The sequence below is a fragment of the Musca autumnalis genome, unplaced genomic scaffold (genome assembly GCF_047663935.1).
Source record: "Musca autumnalis isolate F117 unplaced genomic scaffold, ASM4766393v1 scaffold_5, whole genome shotgun sequence".
Classification (NCBI taxonomy): Eukaryota; Metazoa; Arthropoda; class Insecta; order Diptera; family Muscidae; genus Musca; species Musca autumnalis.
This window is the reverse complement of record NW_027412088.1, coordinates 49,020,831-49,043,839: the sequence shown is the minus strand read 5'-3', so window position 1 is coordinate 49,043,839 and position 23,009 is coordinate 49,020,831. Positions and strand designations below refer to the sequence as shown.

The window sequence follows — 23,009 nt, the reverse complement described above, 5'->3', positions numbered from 1 at the left end:
GGAAAGATCACACAAGAAGTGGAGGAGGGGGATTTTCCTTTCTTTTACACCAGTCTGTCCAGAATAGACCTATGTATATCACCTGAGCTTGACTTTGGTGACAGTGTGGAAATGCAGAAGTAAAAGGACTTAAAGGCCTGATTACATAAGCAGCCTCGCCTGCTTGCCTTGCTTGCTTCTGATAATAGAATAAAAAAGAAAAGGGCAACCTTGTTCGAAATTGGCTCGGACTTCTTTATTCTTTTATTTTTGTATTGTCAGGAATGAAGCAGGGAAGCAAGGCAAGCAGGCGAGGCTGCTTATGTACCCAGGCCTTAAGGCCTGCACTGTGAATCACCATTGTGACACCTGATCTGATAAATCACATATCACTTGGTTCCCACCACCTTCCTACCATAGTCTTCGTAAACAGGCCACCCGACTTTATAACCTCTAACTGCCGTTCTTTTCGAATAATGGCGGAGGTTCAGGGATTTTATCAATCACAGCTTAAGAGAGCTGGCCAGTCCCTCAAATACTCGCACGAAGAGGTATTCTAGGAACAAACATATTCTGTGTACAACATGTTAAAATATATATTGTTGCTGTAACAATATATTTTGTGACATTATTACGCTTGCAGTAGCAAATGAGTGTGATAAACTTCAACGTACGAATCCTAAAGTCCCAAAGGGCTCGATACGTTAGAAGTCTCGCCGACTGGCATTCCTGATCCGCTTCATTTCTAGCATAACACAATAACAGAATAGGGACGAAAAGGGCAACCTAGTTCGAAAGTGGCTCGGCTGGTTGCCTTGCTTTCCTGCTTCATTTCTGGCTTAACAAAAATAAAAGAATAAAGAAGAAAAGGGCAACCAAGTTCGGAATTGGCTCGGCCTTCTTTATTCTTTTATGTTATGTCAGAAATGAAGCAGGAAAGCAAGGCAACCGGGCAAGGCAGCTTATGTACCCAGGCCTTTATTCTTTTGTTTTTTTTATTATGTCAGAAATTAAGCGGAGCAAGAAAAGCAGCCGTCGAGGCATCTTATGGACCGATGTCTCAATAGTTTGGGAACGTTCAAATCACTCTGGAATCCGAAAAAGAAGGATGTTAGAATTTCTGTTATTTTCAATGGACAGATTCGAAGAAGTGTGTGTGTGTTATTTTAGCAGAGCATACCGGGAGTTTGCTATAGTCAACAGTTGACTTCTTGAGGTATTTTATAGAGAAGAGAAACCCTCTTGATGTATTTTTTAGACAACAGAAGACCTCTTGAGGTCTTTTTTAGAAGACAGCATATATCATGAGGTTTTCTGGAGATAACTAAAGACACTGGATGACTTCTAAAGACAACAGAAATCCTCTTGAGGTTTTTTTTTTTGAAAATAGAGTACCTTTTGAGGTCTTTTATAGGCAACAGAAGACCTTTTGAGGAAGAAGACCTTCTGAGGTTTTTTATGGAAAAGAGAAGACCTCTTGAGGATTTCTTTGGACAACAAAAGACCTCTTGAAGTATTTTTTAGAAGACAGCAGATATCATGAGGTCTTCTAGAGATAACTAAAGACACCTGATATCTTCTAAAGAAAACAGAAGTCCTCTTGAGGTTTTTTTATTGAAAACAGATGACCATTTGAGGTCTTTTATAGACAACAGAAGACTTCATAGGGTCTTTTATAGACAATAGAAGACCTTTTGAGGTATCCTATAGACAACAGAAGACCTTCTGAGGTTTTTTAATGGAAAAGAGAAGACCTCGTGAGGATTTCTTTGGACAACAGAAGACCTCATCAGACCTTTTATAGATAACAACAGATCTCTTGAGTGCTTTTATTGACAACAGAAGACCACTTGAGGCCTTCCATAGACAGCAGAAAATCTCTTGAGGTCTTATGTAGATTACATAATACCTCTTGAGGGTTTTCAATAGACAACACAAGACCTCTTGGAATCTTCTAGAAGCAACAGAAGACCTCATCAAGCCTTTTATAGACAACAGAGGACCACTTGAGGCCTTCTATAGACAACGTAAGACTCTTAAGGTCTTCGACAGGAAACAGAAGACTTCTTAAGGTCACCTATAGACAACAGAAAACCTCCTGAAGTCTTCTCTAAGCACACAGAAGACCTCTTGAAATTTACTTTAGACAACAGAAGACTTCTAGAGGCCCTCTATAAACACCAGAAGACCACTTGAGGTCCTCTATAGACAACAGAAGACCTGTTTAAAACTACTATAGACAACAAAATGCCTCTTGAGGTCAATAGACAACAAAAGACCTCTTGGAATCTTCTATAAGCAACGGAAGACCTCATCAAGCCTTTTATAGACAACAGAGGACCACTTGAGGCCTTCTATTGACAACGTAAGACTCTTGAGGTCTTCCACAGGAAACAGAAGACTTCTTAAGGTCATATATAGACAACAGAAAACCTCCTGAAGTCTTCTCTAAGCACACAGAAGACCTCTTGACATTTTCTTTAGACAACAGAAGACTTCTTGAGGCCTTCTATAGATAACAGAAGACCTCTTTAAAACTACTATAGACAACAACAGGCCTCTTGAGGTATTTTAAAGACAGCAGAAGACCTCTTGGGTCTTTCATAAACAACAGAAGACCTCTTAAGGCATTTTATAGACAACAGAACACCTCTTGAGGTATTCTATAGACAACAAAAGACCTCTTGAAAACTTCTAAAGACAACAGAAGGCCTTCTATAGACTACAGAAAACTTCTTGAGGTCTTCTATAGACAAAAGAATACCAATCGAGGCCTTCGATAGAGAAAAGAAGACATCTTGTTGTTTGCCATAGACAACAGATTAATCTGGAAGTCTTGAGGTCTTTTATAGACAATGGTAGACATCTTGAGGTCTTCTATACACAACAGAATACCTCTTAAGGTCTTCTACAGGTAACAGAAGACCTCTTGAGGTCCTCTATAGACAACGGGCTTCTGTGTTTTTTTATAGACAATAGAAGACCTCTTGAGGTATTTTATAGGTAACAGAAAACCTCTTGAGGTCTTCTATAGGCAACATAAGACTTCTTGGGGTATTTTATAGACAACAGAAACCTCTTAAAGTCTTCTTTAGACAAGAGTAGACTTATTGAGGTCTTCTGTATACAAACGAAGACCTTTTGAGGTCTTCTATAGACAACAGAATATTTCTTGAGGCCTTCTACAGACAACAGAAGACCTCCTGATTTTTTGTATACAAACTATATCAAAATCCGATACGAATTTCAAAAAGCTTTTTTGAGAAGATCTGTGGATCTTCTTTGAGAACATTAGTGGCACGACTTTGAGTAGATCAGCGGATCTTCTTTGAGAAGATCAGTGGACCTTCTTTGAGAAGAACAGTGGAGCTTCTATGAAAAGATCAGTGGATCTTCTATGAAAAGATCAGTCGATCTTCTTTGAGAAGAGCAGTGGAGCTTTTTTTGGGCCCACACAAATTACTATGAAAACTAAAATCGCACATTAAGCGATCGCCATAAAATTTCATATATAAGGTTTTACGATCAAATGTAGCTGACGCTACTCAGCTGCAATAGATGAGGGATGTATTTCGAGGACTTTATTCACACTATAATTGCTTAAGGCCTTGGCAACTGCATCCGTGTAAATACTATTTAAACCTGCATGATATGCATGTTGATCTAGGGGTTCTCTCCTGTATCGTTGGATGTCTCACTCTAGAGCATGGATTTCCTTCCTGATCTGCCTGAATGTGTCGGGCCTACCCACAAGATGGTGGGTACTGCAACGAAAGCATCTCAATGTGTTGCTTTACTGGAAGAATCTTTGCCTCCTCATGTAGATGGTCCACTGAAGATTTGAGGAGGCACCCTGTTGCTGTTCTCAGGGCGGCATTCTGGCAAGTTTGAATCTTTTTCCAATTCGTATCACGTAATCTCGGGGACCAGACTGGCGCCGCATAGCTTACCACTGACCGACCTATCGCGTTATATGTACTCAACAAGGTTTCTTTATCTGCACCCCAAGTGCTGCCGGCTATTGACTTGAGGACCTTGTTCATACTTTTCAGTTTGTCGCAGATAGCTGTGGCGTGCGCGCACATCGTGAAAGTAGTGTCGAATGTGACCCCTAAAATTTTGGGGCAGTTTGTGGTCGGAATTCTGCTACCGTCGATCACGACATTCAATTCTCTTCCAAACTGCGCTGTCCATATGATGAACAGAGTGACTGTTGATTTTGTGGCGGAAATCTGCATATTCCTCGAATGGAAAAAGGTGGTAAGATCGGTTAAATAGTTGTTCAGTCTCTCACAGATGTCATTAGGATAGGTACCCGACGCCAGGATCGTGCAATCATCCGCATAGTTGTTCAGTCTCTCACAGATGTCATTAGGATAGGTACCCGACGCCAGGATCGTGCAATCATCCGCATACGTTACGATCTCGATGCCGTCTGGAGTGGGCGGAATACAGGAGAGGTAGAGGTTAAACAGTTCCGGAAATATCACCCCACCTTGGGAACTCCCTGTTTCACTCTACGGGGTTTGGACTTCTTATTCCTGAATTCCACGTACGACTGGCGTCCACGTTTCAAGCTTGACCGGAGGGTTGTCTGCTCAATGTCCTCAAACAGCGTGGAGTGCCTGACTGTATAAAAGGCTTTTGATAAGTCAAGCGCCACCATCACTGTTCTATCGCACGGCCGTCTCTGGTTGAGTTCTTGACAAATATGTGTGGTAATGGCGTGCAGCGCAGTTGCCGAAATGAAAATACTCGGAAAAAGAACAAAAAAATTAGATATTGAAGTTGGTAAGGACCCGTTTTAGATCACAGAGAAGGAGCTCCGAAAAATCAGGATGGAGCTTAACCCTGATACTCCATTGTGGAGAGACAGTGCGAGATTCGATTTATCGATTCGAGTTTGGTTGGAAAACAATAAAACTCGAGTGTTTTGTGATTATAGTTTCCTACCCGAAAATTTCGGACCTCTTCTCTGGACATTAAGTCATACATCTAAAACATGTTTGAAGTCGTTTTGCTCTTCAGCATTTTTTGTGCTAACCTAAAACCGAACCAGAACTTTTAACGTTTACCCACTCCAGTTTATTTATCTAGGAAATACACTCAATATGGGTGCAACTAAGATTTGGGCGGAGCAACCGCATCAACGCTTAGTGGTACCGAATTGACAGAACGATACTCAACTTCTATAAAATATAAAATCAATTCTTTGTCTATAGTGATGTAGGTAAAAAAGCGCTACTTAATATTGTAATATTTTTACGACTTGTTCAACCTTAAACTGTGCCGAAATTAATAATAACTTCAAATGTTTTTATAGTAATTAACAAGTAAGAACAGACTATAGTCGGACGGGGCCGACCATGTGATACCCTATACCACTATCCCTGTGCACTAGCTTTCCGGGCTAGCTTTTGATAAATGATAACTTTTATTTAAATGTATACACAAAAGTTTTGATCAATTTAACCCGCTAAATATTATCCGATCATACCGTTGACTTGCACGCTACTTCTTCATCTCAAACCAAAACTACGTTTAAAATTTCGCGCCGATCGGACTATTATTGCGACCTACAGAGCGGCTACAAAATCGAGCAAAAATTTTGTTTTTGGTCCATTTCATCCCTTTAACATTTCACGATCATCGCCAAAAACTAATCAGTTCTATTCTGGTCCAAACCCGACCTCCATACTAAATTTCGTGACAATCGGTCCATAATTGCGGCCTCTAGCTTGATTACAATTTTTAATGGACGGACAGACGGACGGACACACATCGCTAAATCGCTTTATCTCGTCGAGATATGAAGTTTGGTATACCACATGAGGGGTCTACGACGAATATTTCGCGGCGTTACATGAATTTTTGGGAAAACAAACTTATTATACCCTTTTCCACATTGTGGTATAGGGTATAAAAACACTAACATCTTTAAATGCATATGCTGACGTCCAAATAATCAACATCAAAAAGTGTTGAACTTTTTTAAAACATATTAACGGCCCCTCATTGCCTTTGAAAACATAACACTCAATTTAACCTCAAAAATGTCATAAAACATCGAAAGACACTGAGCAGAAAAGCAAACACTTACGATCTGCTTACCAACAACACTGCTTTTCAAGTGCTATGATCACAGCTCGTACATACCACCTATGATGATTGTTAAGCTGCCACTGCCACATAATAAAAGACCAACAATGATTTTTCCCTAGTAGGTTATGATGATCCCAGCAAAATTTGAGGGAAGGGGTTCCATGCGATGACGTGATTTCATGGCATCTATTGCATTGGTTCAAACGAAGTCGTGAAAGATACGAACTTTTCATTAGCATTTGAACAAATGCAAAGGAAGTCGTGAAAGATCCAATCTTTTCATCAGCATTTGAACCCATGCAAGGGAAGTCGTAAAAGATCCGATCTTTTCATCAGTACTTGAACCCATTCCATCGATCCGATAGAGATGTATTTTGTTCTAAATATATAAGTTTAATTATGTACAATAGGCTTGATGTTGTCGGAGACTCGAAATCACAACCAACGTTGTTAAAACTCTCGTCGTAATGATAATGCCATTGCAAAGGGTTGGTGAAATGACATGCCAAAGCATTGGTGGAAATGACATGCCAAAGCATTGGTGAAAATGACATGTCAAAGCATTGGTGTAAATTACATGCTTTGGATCCAAAAATGAATAGCATCTTTTGGGGTCCACGCTCATATAAAATTCATCGATGAAGATGCTAAAAAGATGACATGCCAGATCACTTTCACTCATGGTTGAATGGCATCTTTGGCATCGAACATTTTGCTGGGATGTGTATGCCTCACAAGTTGTTGCTGTTGTTGTTGTAAACATTTAACACGTTAACCCGATTCCATGAAAATGTACATACAGATGATGAAATGCCACCAGACACATAAAACTTTGTACAGTTGGATGGTGGAGGTGCGTCATCAAGTTTAATTTCATAATTTAATGGCTCGATGGTGATCTTGGCCCCCGAGATTTCCAGACAAGCATAGACATATGTGTGTACAAGACCTATGATAAAGCAAATAATGTTGAGCTGAGCTGAGTTGCATCATAACTCCTGTAATTATCTTTGATTTGATTGTAAAAATTGCTATGTTGGGTTGGCTTGTCTTGCATCGACCAAGAAAAGCACAATTAAACCCATTTGCCAAGTTAACGTTGCACGAAAAAACCAACCGTTTGGAATTTGCCAGTTAGGAGAAAAAAATCCCCCAAATCCACTTAGTCATGTCTGAACATAAACCAGTCATGGATTAAACATAAAATTCCGATTAAAGTGATTAAATTGCAAAAAAAACACAATCATAAAAATGGGGTAAAGTTTGACAGAATTTAATATACCCTTCAATATACTACAAGTACTCTTAACGTAAAAGATGCACTTCTACAGGGGGTGACATTTAATTGATTGGGCCTACTATGAGAAGATAAGCGGATATTCTACAAAAAGATCAACGGATCTACTATGAGAAAATTAACCGATCTTCTATTAAAAGATCAACGGATCATCTCTGAGAAGTTAATTCGAGCTTCTATGAAAATATCTACGCATCTTCTATGAGAAGATCAGCCGATCTTCCATTGGGAGATCTATGGACCTTCTATGAGAAGATGACATGATCTTATATGGGGAGATCAACGGATCTTCTATAAAAAAATCAGTGAATCTATCATGAAAAGATCAACGAACGGAAATCAGTTAATCTTCTTAGAGAAGATCAGTTGATCTTCTTGGATCTTCTTTGAGAAGATCAGTGGAGCTTTTTTAAGAAGATCAGTGGATCTTCTTTGAGGATATTAGTGGAACGTCTTTGAGTAGATCAGTGGATCTTCTTTGAGAAGAACAGTGGATCTTCTATGAAAAGATCAGTGGATCTTTTATGATAAGATCAGTGGATCTTCTTGGAGAAGATCAGCTGAACTTCTTTGAAAAGGTCACTGGATCTTCTTTGAGAAGAACAGTGAAGCTTTTTTGAGAAAATCAGTGGAGCATTTTTGAGAAGATCAGTGGAGCTTTTTTGAGAAGATCAGTGGATCTTCTATGAGAAGATCAGTGGATCTTCTATGAAAAGATCAGTCGATCTTCTATGCGAAGATCATTGGATCTTCTTGGAGAAGATCAGCTGATCTTCTTTGCAAAGGTCAGTGGATCTCCTTTGAGAAGATAAGTGGAGCTTTTTTGAGAAGATCAGTGGATCTTGTGTGAGAAGAACAGTGGATCTTCTTCGAGAAGATCAGTGAAGCTTTTTTGGGAAGATCAGTGGATCTCCTTTTAGAAGATCTGTGGATCTTCTTTGAAATACTATGAGAATACCAGAGACCTTTAATGAAAATATCAGCTGATCTTCTTTAAAAGTCAGTGGACCTTCTTTGAGAAGATCAGTGGAGCTTTTTTGAGAAGATCAGTGGATCTTCTTTGAGAAGATCAGTGGATCTTCTTTGAGAAGATCAGTGGATCTTCTATGAAAAGATCCGCTGATCTTCTCTGAAAAGGTCAGTGGATCTTCTTTGAGAAGATCAGTTGATCTTCTTAGAGAAGATACGTGGATCTACTTTGAGAAGATCAGTTGATCTTTTTTGAGAAGATACGTGGATCTACTTTGAGAAGATCTGTGGATATTCTTAGAGAAGATCAGTTGATCTTCTTTGAGAAGATTAGTGGATCTTCTTGGAGATGACCAGTGGATCTTCTGCGAGAACATCAGTGGATCTTTTTTGAGAAGATCCTTGTATCTACTTTGAGAAGATCAGTTGATCTTTTTTGAGAAGATACGTGGATCTACTTTGAGAAGATCAGTGGATCTTTTTGAGAAGATCCGTGGATCTACTTTGAGAAGATCAGTGGATCTTCTTTGAGAAGATCAGTTGATCTTCTTAGAGAAGATCGGTTGATCTTTCTTGAGATCATTAGATCTTCTTTGATCTTTTTTGAGATCAGTACATCTTCTTTGAGAAGATCACTGGATCTTCTTTGAGATATTATGAGAAAACCAGTGGATCTTCTATGGGAAGATCAGTGGAGCTTTTTTGAGAAGATCAGTGGATCTTCTTTAAGAAGATCAGTGGATCTTCTATAAGAAGATTAATGGATATTCTTTGAGGAGATCAGTTGCTCTTCTTGAAGAAGATCAGGGGATCTTCTTTGCGAAGATTGGTGGATCTTCTATGGGAAGATCAGTGGATCTTCTTCGAGAAGATCAGTTGATCTTCTTTGAGAAGATACGTGGATCTACTTTGAGAAGATCTGTGGATATTCTTAGAGAAGATCAGTTGATCTTCTTTGAGAAGATTAGTGGATCTTCTTGGAGATGACCAGCGGATCTTCTGCGAGAACATCAGTGGATCTTTTTTGAGAAGATCCTTGTATCTACTTTGAGAAGATCAGTTGATCTCTTTTGAGAAGATACTTGGATCTACTTTGAGAAAACCAGTGGATCTTCTATGGGAAGATCAGTGGAGCTTTTTTGAGAAGATCAGTGGATCTTCTTTGAGAAGATCAGTGGATCTTCTTTGAGAAGATCAGTGGATCTTCTTTGAGAAGATCAGTGGAGCTTTTTTGAGAAGATAAGTGGATCTTCTTAGAGAATATTAGTGCAACAACTTTGTGCAGACCAGTGGATCTTCTTTGAGAAGATCAGTGGATCTTCTTTAAGAAGATCAGTGAATCTCTTTGACATGATCAGTGGATCTTATTTGAGAAAATCAGTGGATCCTCTATGAGAATTTCGACGTATCTTCTATGAGAAGATCAGTGGATCTTCTATAAGAAGGTTAATGAATATTCTTTGAGGAGATCAGTTGCTCTTCTTGAAGAAGATCGGGGGATCTTCTTTGCGAAGATTGGTGGATCTTCTATGGGAAGATCAGTGGATCTTCTATGAAAAGATCATTGGATCTTCTTGGAGTATATCAGTCGATCTTCTTTGAAAAGGTCAGTGTATCGTCTTTGAAAAGATCAGTGGATGGTCTTTGAGAAGATCAGTAGACCTTCTTTGAGATGATCAGTGGATCTTCTTTGAGGAGATCAGTTGCTCTTCTTGAAGAAGATCAGGGGATCTTCTTTAAGTAGATCAGTTGATCTTCTAGAAAAAGATCTGTGGATATTCTTAGAGAAGATCAGTTGATCTTCTTTGAGAAGATTAGTGGATCTTCTTGGAGATGACCAGTGGATCTTCTGCGAGAACATCAGTGGATCTTTTTTGAGAAGATCCTTGTATCTACTTTGAGAAGATCAGTTGATCTCTTTTGAGAAGATACTTGAAACTACTTTGAGAAAACCAGTGGATCTTCTATGGGAAGATCAGTGGAGCTTTTTTGAGAAGATCAGTGGATCTTCTTTGACAAGATCAGTGGATCTTCTTTGACAAGATCAGTGAATCTTCTTTGACAAGATCAGTGGATCTTCTATAAGAAGATTAATGGATATTCTTTGAGAAGTTCAGTGGAACTTCTTTGATAATATCAGTGGATCTTCTTGGAGAAGATATCTCCTATGAGAAGACCAGTGGATCTTCTTTAAAAAGTTCATTCGATCTGTTATGGGAAGATCAGTGGATCAGCTATGAGAAGATTAGTGGATCTTCTATGAGAAGATCAGTGGATCTTCTATGAGAAGATCAATGGATCTTCTATGAGAAGATCAGTGGATCTCCTTTACGAAGAGCTGTGGATCTCCTTTGAGCAGATCGGTTGATCGTCTTTGAGCAGATCAATTGATCTTCTCGGAGAAGATATCTTCTTTGAGAAGATCAGAGATCAGATGGATCTTCTATGAGAAGAGTAATGGATCTTCCATAAAAAGATTAGTGGATGTTCTTAGAGAAGATCAGTGGATCTTCTTAGAGAAGATCAGTGGATCATATAAGAAGATACTTGGATGTTCAAAGAGAATATCGATGGTCTTTTCTATAAAGATGATCTGGTCTTTTATGAGAAGATCAACGGATCTTCTATAAGGAATTTATTGGATCATCTATTAGAAGATCTGCTTTGAGCAGATCAACGGATGTTCAAAGAGATAATTGATGGGTCTTCTATAAGAAGTTCAACTGATCTATTATGAGAAAATGAATCAAAGGAGATCAGGTAGGGACCTTCTGGGTTCTCTTGGCATCTTATGGATCATCTGTGACAAAACAAATTAAATTACTCCTATGGATTGTCAAGTGGTAAAAGCCTCAATTAAAAAACTTTTCCATGCATGCCAACGTTTTGATATATTCTATCGAATTCGTTTATTTAACGTTAAAAATAATAAAATCATTTGATTGTAGGGTATTTCCCACCACAAGCAAAAAACCCCCAATGCAAGCATTCACTTTTATTCTCGAAATGTATTCTTTTGCTGATTGTGCAAATTGTTTTCCTTTACGTGTGTTGTTTGTTGACCACTAACACAAACCCGGTGCACTGTGGCCGTCAAGATTGGTTGCGGTTTTGAGAAGGCATGACCATTTTTAAAAGTTTCGTCGCTTTGACTGTTCAATCAAAACACACACCAAGCCACACGCGGCGGTAGAAGCTGCTAGATTGACTGCACACTGCAAATGATGTGATGTTGCAACATCAATCAAAGGCGCAGCCGCACCAGCAACAACAGCAATGGCAGCATTTGCAACTAATTTTTGATTTTTTGGCGTTGATTTTGGCCAAGTCTACATTGATCACTACTTCATGGCTCATATGGCAGCTGGTGTGTGATTATTTCCGTCTGTGAAGGTAGCAAAAGTTTATATTTTTATTGTTGTTGTTGGGTTTTTGCGTAACATTTGACCTAGTTCCATGATAGTGAGCTTGTAACTGAATTGAGGTATGAACGAATATTTAGCAAGCAACAAACCAACCAAGAAACAGCATATTTCGATGCAATTCCAAAAAGATATGTGCCACCGTCATCATCAGGCTGCGGCTGCGCAACAAGTACTTGAACGTAAAACAAACATTTTTGTTTAATAAGTTGTTGTTGTTCTTGTTTGTTTTTTAATAACAACAAGTTGCCGAAAAATATCAGTGCACGGGGCTAAATGCGTCCAAGCATATCACGTTGCTTGTTGGTTGTCTGACCGACTAACTAACCAAATGGCCAAATTGTACGCTGCGACTGGTGGTTGACTGGGCTGGCTGTCTGATTATTAACTGGTTCATCAGGTTAGCCAGCATGCGAAAGACTTCTTGTTTACGCTTTTTTCATGTTTGTTTTTGTTTGTGTTTCTTTCTCATTTTTCGTTTTTTTTTTCTTTGCTAATTCATACGCTATTCTGAGGTGAAGCTCAAAACACTTTCAGTTTTTGTGCGTTTAACGGTTGTCTGCCTCATTAAACAAAATAAATGTGTGACAGTCTAAAATTAAAAGAAACACAAAACCAGTTAAAATTTCTTCGATATAAAGAACAAGTTTTTTGATTGGCCCGGATTTGCAATGTTATGAGGAAAATATGGTTTTAAAAGAAATTCAAATATTTGTTGTTTAGTTTTTATTATAAATTCATAACAAATTTTCAACAAATGATAAAAAATGTCATATGCCAAAATATTCGCAAAAAATTTACCTGAATTTATGAGAATGAAATGAAATGACATTTAAATGTATACACATATTTTTTGTGATTTGATCCGATTTTATATGAATGACATTAGACATGGAGAAATATATATGTTGATCAAAAATTTGTCTTCGAGTAAGGTGCATACTCTGTTCTAAATTAAATATTCCTAATAACTATTGACGATGTCAATCAAAATATTGAAATATAAATAAAAGATAAATAAAAAACTAACCTTTGCCGACCTTAAGTCGAACCAATCAGATCTTTGTGACGAGGCAATTTGAATAAAAATACAATAACCCTGATTTTTTAAAACAAAACCAAATACCGCAGAAATATATTTCTATTTCGGCCTCTTAACACCAGTGACCCGCAATTATGAACGAGACCAGAGACATAAAATATGAAAGATTGGACCAAATGCATATTGAGTATTACTCACTATTACACAACGGAAGCTTTACGTATACATACATACATATATGTTGTTAAATAAATTTTAAAAAGATACAACATTAGAATGAAAAGAATATAGAATTAAATATATAAAATATACTAATAAAAATAATTATAAATAATTCCAACGCCGCCTACCGAATTATAATAATGATCTATTTCTCGAAGAAAATAAAGAATGTGCAACGTTTGGACCAAATCGGTTACTCACGTCGAAAGTTGTGGTGCGCCCGACTTAAGATCAAGGGATCTTCTTTGGGAAAATCAATGGAGAAAATTCCGTGAGAAGATCAGTCGATCGTCTATGACAAGAACTAATATTCATGAAAAAGAATGAATAAGAAAGAATGGATCTTCTGTTAGAAGATCAGTTGATATTTTATAAGAAAATCAGTCAAACTTATATGAAAAGATCTAGGGATCTTCATTGGGATGCATCTATGCATCTTCTAGGAGAAGATCAATCAATCTTCCATGAATAAGAAGATCAATCGATTTTGTATGATAAGATCAATAGATGTTATTTTTGAAAATGAAGGAATATTCTAAGACGATCAACGGATCTTCCATGAGAAGATCAATGGTTCTTCTATGAGAAGATCAATGGACCTTCTATAAAAAGATTAGTCGATCTTCTTTGGGAAGATCAAAGGATCTTCTATGAAAACATATAGGGAATTTCTATGAGAAGATCCCTGAATTTTTTGAGAATATTAATGTATCTATGAGAAGATCAGTGATTTTTCTATGAGAAGACCACTGATTTTTCTATGAGAAGACCAGTGATTCTTATATGAGAAGATCAACGGATCTTCTATGAAAAGATCAATGGAACTTCCACGCAAGAACAGCTCGACTTTAATGGGAAGATCATTAGATCTTCAATGAGAAGATCAACGGAATTTCTACGAGAAAATCAATTGTTCTTCTATGAGGAAATCAAACAATCTTCTATCGGAAAATCAATGGATCTTCTATGGGCAGATCAACGGATCTTCTTTAAGAAGATCAACGTATCTTCTATGACAAGATCAACAGAACTTCTATAAGAAGATCAATAGATCCTCTTCTATAAGAAGATGAGTCGATATTCTATAAAAAATCTTTAGTTCTTCTAAAAGAAGGTCATTAGATCTTTTACGAGAAGATCAACGAACCTTCAAAAGATCAGTTTTTAGAAAATCAAGGGATCTTCTTAAGAAGACAAATGGATCTTACATTAGAAAGTCAATGGATCTTCTATAATAAGATCAACTGATTTTCTACGACAAAATCAATCGATCTTCTACGAGAAGATCAACTGCACTCGTATGAAAAGGTCGATGGATCTTCTATGAGGATCAATGGTTCTTCTATGGGAAGATAAATGGATCTTCTCTGAGATGATCAATATATCTTCTTTGAGAAGATCAACGGATCTTCTAAGGGAAAATCAACTGAACTAATCGTCTCAGAGATCAATGAATATTCTTCTACAAGATCAATGGATATTCGTTTACTAGTTCAAGGGATCTTCTTATACAAAATCAAGAGATCCTCTATGAGAACATCAATGGATCTTCTTTGAGAAGATCAGTGGATCTTCTATGAAAAGATCAGATGATCTTCTTTGAAAAGGTCAGTGGATCTTCTTCAAGAAGATCAGTAAGCTTTTTTGAGAAGATCAGTGGATATTTTTTGAGAAGATCAGTAAATCTACTTTGAGAAAATCAGTGGATCTTCATTGAGATACTATGAGTAACCAGGGGACCTTCTATGAAAAGATCAGTGGATCATCTATGAAAAGATCAGTGGATCTTCTTTTAGAAGATTAGTGGATCTTTTTTCGAGTAGACCAGTCTACCTTCTTTGAGAAGATCAGTGGATATTCCTTGAGAAGATCAGTGGCTCTTCTATGAAAATATCAGTGGATATTCTATGAGAAGATCAGTGGTTCTTCTATGAAGAGATCAGTTGATCTTCTTGGAGAAGATCAGCTGATCTTCGTTGAAGAGGTCAGTGGATCTGCTTTGAGAATATTAGTGGAACGTCTTTGAATATATCAGTGGATATTCTTTGAGAAGATTATTGGATCTTATATGAGAAGATCAGTGGATCTTATATGAGAAGATCAGTGGATTTTCTATGAAAAGATCAGCTGATCTTCTTTGAAAAGGTTAGTGGATCTTCTTTGAGAAGAACAGTTGATCTTCTATGAAAATATCAGTGGATTTTCCATGAGAAAATCAGTGGATCTTCTATGAAAAGATCAGTTGATCTTCTATGAGAAGAACAGTGGATCTTCTATGAAAAGATCAATGGATCTTCTATGAGAAGATCAGTGGATCTTCATTAAGATACTATGAGTATACCAGGGGACCTTCTATGAAAAGATCAGTGGATTATCTATGAAAAGATCAGTGGATCTTCTTTAAGTAGATCAGTGGATCTTCTTTGAGAAGATTAGTGGATCTTTTTGGAGGACACGAGTGGATCTTCTTTGAGAAGATCAGTGGATTTTCCTTGAGAAGAACAGTGGCTCTTCTATGAAAATATCAGTGGATCTTCTTTGAGAAGATCAGTGGCTCTTCTATGAAAATATCAATGGATCTTCTATGAAAATATCAGTTGATCTTCTTGGACAAGATCAGCTGATCTTCGTTGAAGAGGTCAGTGGATCTGCTTTGAGAATATTAGTGGAACTTCTTTGAATAGATCAGTGGATATTCTTTGAGAAGATCATTGGATCTTATATGAGATATGAGAAGATCAGTGGATCTTATATGAGAAGATCAGTGGATTTTCTATGAAAAGATCAGCTGATCTTCTTTGAAAAGGTTAGTGGATCTTCTTTGAGAAGAACAGTTGATCTTCTATGAGAAGATCAGTGGATCTTCTATGAAAATATCAATGGATCTTTTATGAGAAGATCTGTGGATCTTATTGGAGAAGATCATTGGATCTTCTTGGAGAAGATCACCTGATCTTCTTTGAAAAGGTCAATGGATCTTCTTTGAGAAGATCAGCTGATCTTCTTTGATTTGATTTGAAGATCTAAATTACAAAATTAATGGATCAATGAAAAGGAAATTTTTTTTGGATCTTCTATGAGAATATCAATGGAACTTTTATGAGAAGTTTATTAAAAGAATGGATATTCTTCAATAAAATCTTCTATCAGAAGATAGACGGAATTTTTATTATACGATCGACGGATCTTCTTTTGGAATAAACAGATGTTCTATGAGAAGATAACCTTATCTTTTTTGATCGATGGATCTTCTTTGAGCAGATCAATGGATCTTCTTTAGGAAGGTCAAGAAGTCTTCTTTGGGAAGATCTAGGGATTTTCTATGAGAAGATCAAGGAATCTTCTTTGGGAATAGCAGTGGATCTTCTATGAGAAGATCAGCCGATCTTCTATGAGAAAGTCAGTGGATCTTCTTTTGGAAAATCAATGGGAGTTCTTTTAGAATATCAATCGAAAATCAATGGATCATCTTTTAGTAAAACTAGGGATCTTCTATGAGAAAATCAATAGATCTTCTATGAGTAGATCAATACAAATTCTATGAGAAGAATGGATCTCTATTAGATGATCGAGGATTTTTTGTTGGATCTTCCATGAGAAAAAAATGGATCTTCTATGACAAGGACAATGCATATTTGATGAGACGGTCAATGGATCTTCTCTTAGTAGATTTGGAGGGCATTCTTTGGATCTCCTATGTGAAGATCAATAGATCTTCTATGAGAAGAATTGATATTCTTCAATATTCTTCGATTAGAAGATCGTTTGCTTTTTTATTATCAGCTCGACAGATCTTCTTTTAGAACATCAAGTGATATTCTTTTGATAAGATTAAGGAATCTTATCTTAGAAGATCCAGCGTCTTCTGTGGGCAGATCACACTTCCGACAGTTATCATGCCAACCAACCATAATAGTTTGTCATCGTAGGATTTCATTATGTCAAGAAGTATGGACTTGCACACAACAAATTATAACACTGTAAACAGCTGTCATGTGATCTGAAGTACATTAGGTAATCATTTCCAACCATTATCGAACAGCACTTTAACTGTACTTAAGCAAAAAATTTTGAACTCTTAGAGGAGAGAATCCCGAAGGTGTTGTCCAAAATAGTCCTTCTTGTTGTCAAAATTGACCTATCTTGGTATAGTTTTAAGAGATAATGCATGGATACCTAATTCGGAATATATAGTGCTGTTCAGTAGTTTTAGTTGGTACCGACGTGTTTCATCTGAGCTTTTGGGGCCAGGAAGTGTGGATTTCTTCCGAAAAAAATTGTACTATTCTAACAAGGGCCGCAAGGACAACATTCTGCAAAACAATGCATAACTGCACTTTTGAGACAATTTTGGAAATTTTGTGTGGGTAATATCCGAAGATTTAACCAATATAGTAAACATTGGAGGAAATATTACAATGTGCCAAGTTTGGACCTAATTAATTACTTTCCTTAAAAGTTATCGGGAAAACCAGCCAGCCAGAGAGGCAGACGGAGAGGCAGGGCGAAATCGACACTGAAACGGATTTTCTGCAGACATGTTTGTTCGTATTAAAGTGGATATACCCTCATTAGCCTAAAGGCTGAGAGCTGAGATCACCTGGAATATATTGTCAAAATATGTACAAAAGTATTGGTCAATTTTAGACGCATACTTGTAAACCGCCTACTCGATTTTGAAAATCTTTTGCTCAATTGAATGTTGCAGATATGTTTATATTAGTTTTTTTTTTTGGCTAATAGCGAATGTAGCACATTCAATTCTAGAACAACTTGCATTAACTGACCGAATTGCCCAAATACTAAGTCCAATATTAAAGCAATGTGGAAATAATTTAATAAACAAAAACAAGAAACAAACTCCAAATGCAACAAGGTTTTTCCGCTCTTTTTTCCACTGTTATTACAAAATACATTTATTCTTTGAATTTATTAATAACAATTTCATAGTTTTTTAGTTATTGTTTAATGCCATATTTAATCTAATTATTCTTTATTTTCTTTGCCAACAGAAACAATCAACAGAGACCAAAAACATGAAGCCCAGACCAAAAGTAGAATTTGAAAAAGATCCTGGATTTGTACGAATCGATTCCTATGATGAATCTGAAGTTGATCGCATTGCCTTGTGTTTTGCTGGACGTTCAATATTTATTACCGGTGGCACTGGATTCATGGGCAAGGTGATGGTGGAAAAACTTTTAAGGTAAGTCAAAATTCATTTTGTATAGATTTTGATTTATTTTCCCCTTGTTTTTCCTTTTGCAACAGATCATGTGGAGATGTCAATAAACTATATCTTTTGGTTAGGCCAAAGAAGGGCAAACAACCAGTAGAACGTATTAACGATATGTTGGATAATGTGGTAAGTTGGGCGTGTTGTGTGTTTGTATGTGTATAATTAGTATTGGTATTAAAATTAATTATACTTACACGTGTCCCTAGCGATTATTACTTGGCAATGTTAATGGGGGTTAGTCTAGTCTAGTTAAACTGTATGTATTATTACAAATGAAGTTAAATTGCATAAATGTATGTGGCAAAAATAAATCGTTATTAGTCACAGATGAATCATAAGCGCATAACATATAATTTTATACATAAGGGTACCTAATATTAAGACAAAAATTAGTACCAAGAACAACACCAAGAAAATAAGTATTGATGATCTAGTCATGGTTATGAAAAAAGTACTGAAGAACTTGTTTCGCACTAAAAGGATGAACATTTCTTCTATAAGCCATAAATTTTTAGGTCTAGTTCCCCAATCAGGAATATAATTTTTGATAAATATACCATTTTCCCTTGGGTTATAAAAAGTAGATAACATTTTTTTTATAAAAAGATAATATAAAATTTAAAATATAAAATTTAGGGCCTGTTTATGTATGTCGCACGGAAACCTGTACGAAAGGAAAGCAGTCACTCACTTCCGTCTAAAAATGCGTTCATGTATTTCCCAAACTATCGTGCGACTGCCGTTACGTATCCTATGCGAAATACTACTAATTTGAATGTACATTTGTACAACTATGGTTCATAAATGAGAGCCAAATGAGAAATGAAAACAAAATCCTCATATACATACAAGCACTGGAGCATGTGTGATTTGTTTTGTTTGAAAAATAAAATGTGTCGGTATTTATGTATGTCGACCGAAAGGTTTTTTGCGCTTCGGAAGTGGAAAAAAATTATTTTCTGTTCATGTAAACGCCTTCGAAACGAAAATCTATGCGACCGACAAGCCATACGAAATAACACGTAAACGTACACTTTTTGGCATATTTGTGTGTCGTATGGAGGACAGAGAATACAAGTTGCTACAAGAAAAATCAAAGAGATTCGCGAACAGGTCCTAAACTAGACTTTTCCGAAATTTTGTGTGGGAGGTACCCGAAAGAGTAGACCGATTGAGTCCATATTAGAACCTCATCTAAGTCTGGTAGAAATTTCATGATGTGCAAAGTATGGACTTAATCGGTTACTCCCTCTAAGAGTTATCGTGCACCCAAATTTTCCGAACATTTCCGAACTATTGTAGGGGAGGTACCGGAAGGAGTGGACCGATGTAACCCATCTTCGAACTTAAACTACGTTTGGACAAAATATTGCGAAAGCAAAATTTTGGACCAAATCGGTTCATCCGTTCGAGAGTTATCGTGCGCACCAACCAGCCAGACAGACAGACGGACGGACATTGCTAAATCGACTTCAAATTGTCTGAAACCATTATTTCGATGTGGCACATTTTGGCCGTATGAAAGTGTATATACCCTCGTTAGCATAAATGCTGAGGGTACAAAAAAACCTTAAACTTAACATGTTCCAAATTGTGTGTGGGAGATACCCTAAGGAGTGGTACGATGTACGTTCCATATTTGGACGTAATCCAAGTATGTACGCGAGTGTTATGTTAGGCACAACCAAGTTTAGTTAGTGCCGGCAGATTTTTTGGAGCTCCAAGGCCATTATCTCAAAAAGTATGGACTATTTTTTATCAGAAAAGCTTTTTGGCCCATTGGTAACCCTCAATGCAAAATTTCGGCGTATTTGGGCGTGAAACATATGTAAAATCTTCAAAATTATAAAAATCGGGAGGTACCGCTATATGGGGTCTATATCAAAACGTGAACATATGTCCATAATTTTTATCGGAAAAGTTTTTTGTAAAGTAAAAACCCCGCATCTCAAAATTCAACCAATTTGGTTGATAAGTTTAGCTAAAATATTCAAAATACCGAAACAGTAAGAAGTACCGTTGCATGGGGACTACCCCAAAACGTGGACCGACCTTCCCAATTTTTTGCTCTCGACATTGTCAGTGAGCTATAAGTATTTATACCAAAATTCATCTGCCAACGCCAACTCCTTTTATATTTGGCCACCGTTTATTTGAACTCGCGACATAGTGCAGCGTTTTTTGAGGTTATGCGTCATTATCGGGAACTATGGACTTGCCCTCGAAGAAAATTACAATGACGTAACGGTGAGCGCACGATCATCCTGCTACAGAAAATTTCATAACGATTCGTGAGGTGTCACTAAACTGCAATTATTTCAAATTTTGTGTGGGAGGTGCCTGAAGGAGTGGACCGATATAATCCATATTCGAACCTGATGTATGCCTAGAGGTAGTATTACCATATGCAAAGTTTGGTTCAATTCCGTTACTCCCTTCGAAAGTTATCGTGCGCACAAGTTTTGCGACAATTTTTGAACATTTGTGGGGGAGGTACCTGAAGGAGTGGACCTATATGGCCCATCTTTGAACTTAAATCAAATCTGGACAAAATATTTCGATAGCCAAAATCAAAATTGTCTGAAACGGATATCGTACAAACATACTTGGGGTCTAAAACCATTATTTCGATGAGGCACATTTTTGGTCGTATCAAAGTGTATATACCCTCTTTAGCCTAAAGGCTGAGGGTATAATTATATTTCTCGAAAGTGGAGGAGTCCACTCCTCTAATAAATGTAAAGGAAACTTATAACAGTGATCCCTAAAGCATTTATTTTCTACAGCAACTGTTTTATTGAAGCCCCCGAATGTTCAGCTCTGCAGCAGCACTTCACATAAGGGGGTGGAACCCAATTGATCATAAGTGTGTTTGTTACAATGTGACATAAAGTGTTCCAAGTGTTCCAAACTCCCTGCGAAAATTATCTTGCGGATTTGACATTTTGGTTTCTTGGAACATTTAGGCAAATATCTCAGGAAGTATGGACTTGCGCAAGAAAAAAATTGTACCATAGTAAAGGGAGCCGCAAGGAGATATCGCTTAAAAAATTTCCGGACGATCCGAAAGGAGATCTTAAACTTCACTTTATCCGAATTTTGTGTTGGAGGTATCCCGAAGGAGTGGACCAATATAGTCCATATTCCAAGCAGATACATAACTGAATGAAATAATATGTGCAGAGTCTGCACCAATCAGAAACTCCATGCGAGAATTATTTTGCGGATTTGCCAGTTTGGTTGGTGCCGTCCGGTTTTCTTGGAGCTTTTAGGCCAATATCTCAAGAAGTATGGACTTGCGCAAGAAAAAAATGTACCGTCGTAAAGGAAGCCGCAAGGACAACTTACTGAAACAAATTTCAAAACGATCCGAGAGGAGCTCTTAAACTTCACTTTATCCGAATTTTGTGTGGGAGGTACCCGAAGGAGTGGACCAATATAGTCCATATTCGAACCCGATATATATCTGGAAGGAATATTACAATGTGCACAGTTTTGACCAAATCGATTGTTGCCTGACAGATTTTAAACTTTTCTGGGGGAGGTACCCGAAGGAGAGGACCGATAAGGCCCATCTTCGAACTTATACTAAGTTTGGACAAAATATTAGGATACTCAAAATTTGGTTCGAATCGGTTGATCCGTTCGAGACAGACGGACAGGCAGACAGATAGACAGACGGACAGACATTGCTAAATCGATTCCAAATTGTCTGAAATGAATTTCGTCCAAACATACTTGGGGTCTAAACCCTTTATTTCGATGAGGCACAGTTTTTGTCGTATCAAAGTGTATATACCCTTTCTAGCCTAAAGGCTGAGGGTATAAAAAGGTCCTAGCAACCAAAGCTATCGGCTTAAATATAAAATATAAAATATAAAATATAAAATATAAAATATAAAATATAAAATATAAAATATAAAATATAAAATATAAAATATAAAATATAAAATATAAAATATAAAATATAAAATATAAAATATAAAATATAAAATATAAAATATAAAATATAAAATATAAAATATAAAATATAAAATATAAAATATAAAATATAAAATATAAAATATAAAATATAAAATATAAAATATAAAATATAAAATATAAAATATAAAATATAAAATATAAAATATAAAATATAAAATATAAAATATAAAATATAAAATATAAAATATAAAATATAAAATATAAAATATAAAATATAAAATATAAAATATAAAATATAAAATATAAAATATAAAATATAAAATATAAAATATAAAATATAAAATATAAAATATAAAATATAAAATATAAAATATAAAATATAAAATATAAAATATAAAATATAAAATATAAAATATAAAATATAAAATATAAAATATAAAATATAAAATATAAAATATAAAATATAAAATATAAAATATAAAATATAAAATATAAAATATAAAATATAAAATATAAAATATAAAATATAAAATATAAAATATAAAATATAAAATATAAAATATAAAATATAAAATATAAAATATAAAATATAAAATATAAAATATAAAATATAAAATATAAAATATAAAATATAAAATATAAAATATAAAATATAAAATATAAAATATAAAATATAAAATATAAAATATAAAATATAAAATATAAAATATAAAATATAAAATATAAAATATAAAATATAAAATATAAAATATAAAATATAAAATATAAAATATAAAATATAAAATATAAAATATAAAATATAAAATATAAAAT

General features: G+C 35.9%; 2 protein-coding genes across 2 annotated transcripts in view; both read left to right on the top strand.

The window, feature by feature from the left end:
* The window catches only part of LOC141404628 (fatty acyl-CoA reductase 1-like), a 382,118-nt gene that overhangs the window by 155,955 nt on the left and 203,154 nt on the right, over positions 1-23,009 (top strand). The window lies entirely within an intron of this gene.
* The window catches only part of LOC141387067 (putative fatty acyl-CoA reductase CG5065), a 41,790-nt gene that overhangs the window by 16,736 nt on the left and 2,045 nt on the right, over positions 1-23,009 (top strand). Inside the window, exons 2-3 of the mRNA XM_073956184.1 lie at positions 18,046-18,239; positions 18,305-18,398. Of these exons, the coding sequence (XP_073812285.1) occupies positions 18,070-18,239; positions 18,305-18,398 (264 nt within the window). The 5' untranslated portion in view covers positions 18,046-18,069. The remainder of the gene's footprint in view (positions 1-18,045; positions 18,240-18,304; positions 18,399-23,009) is intronic.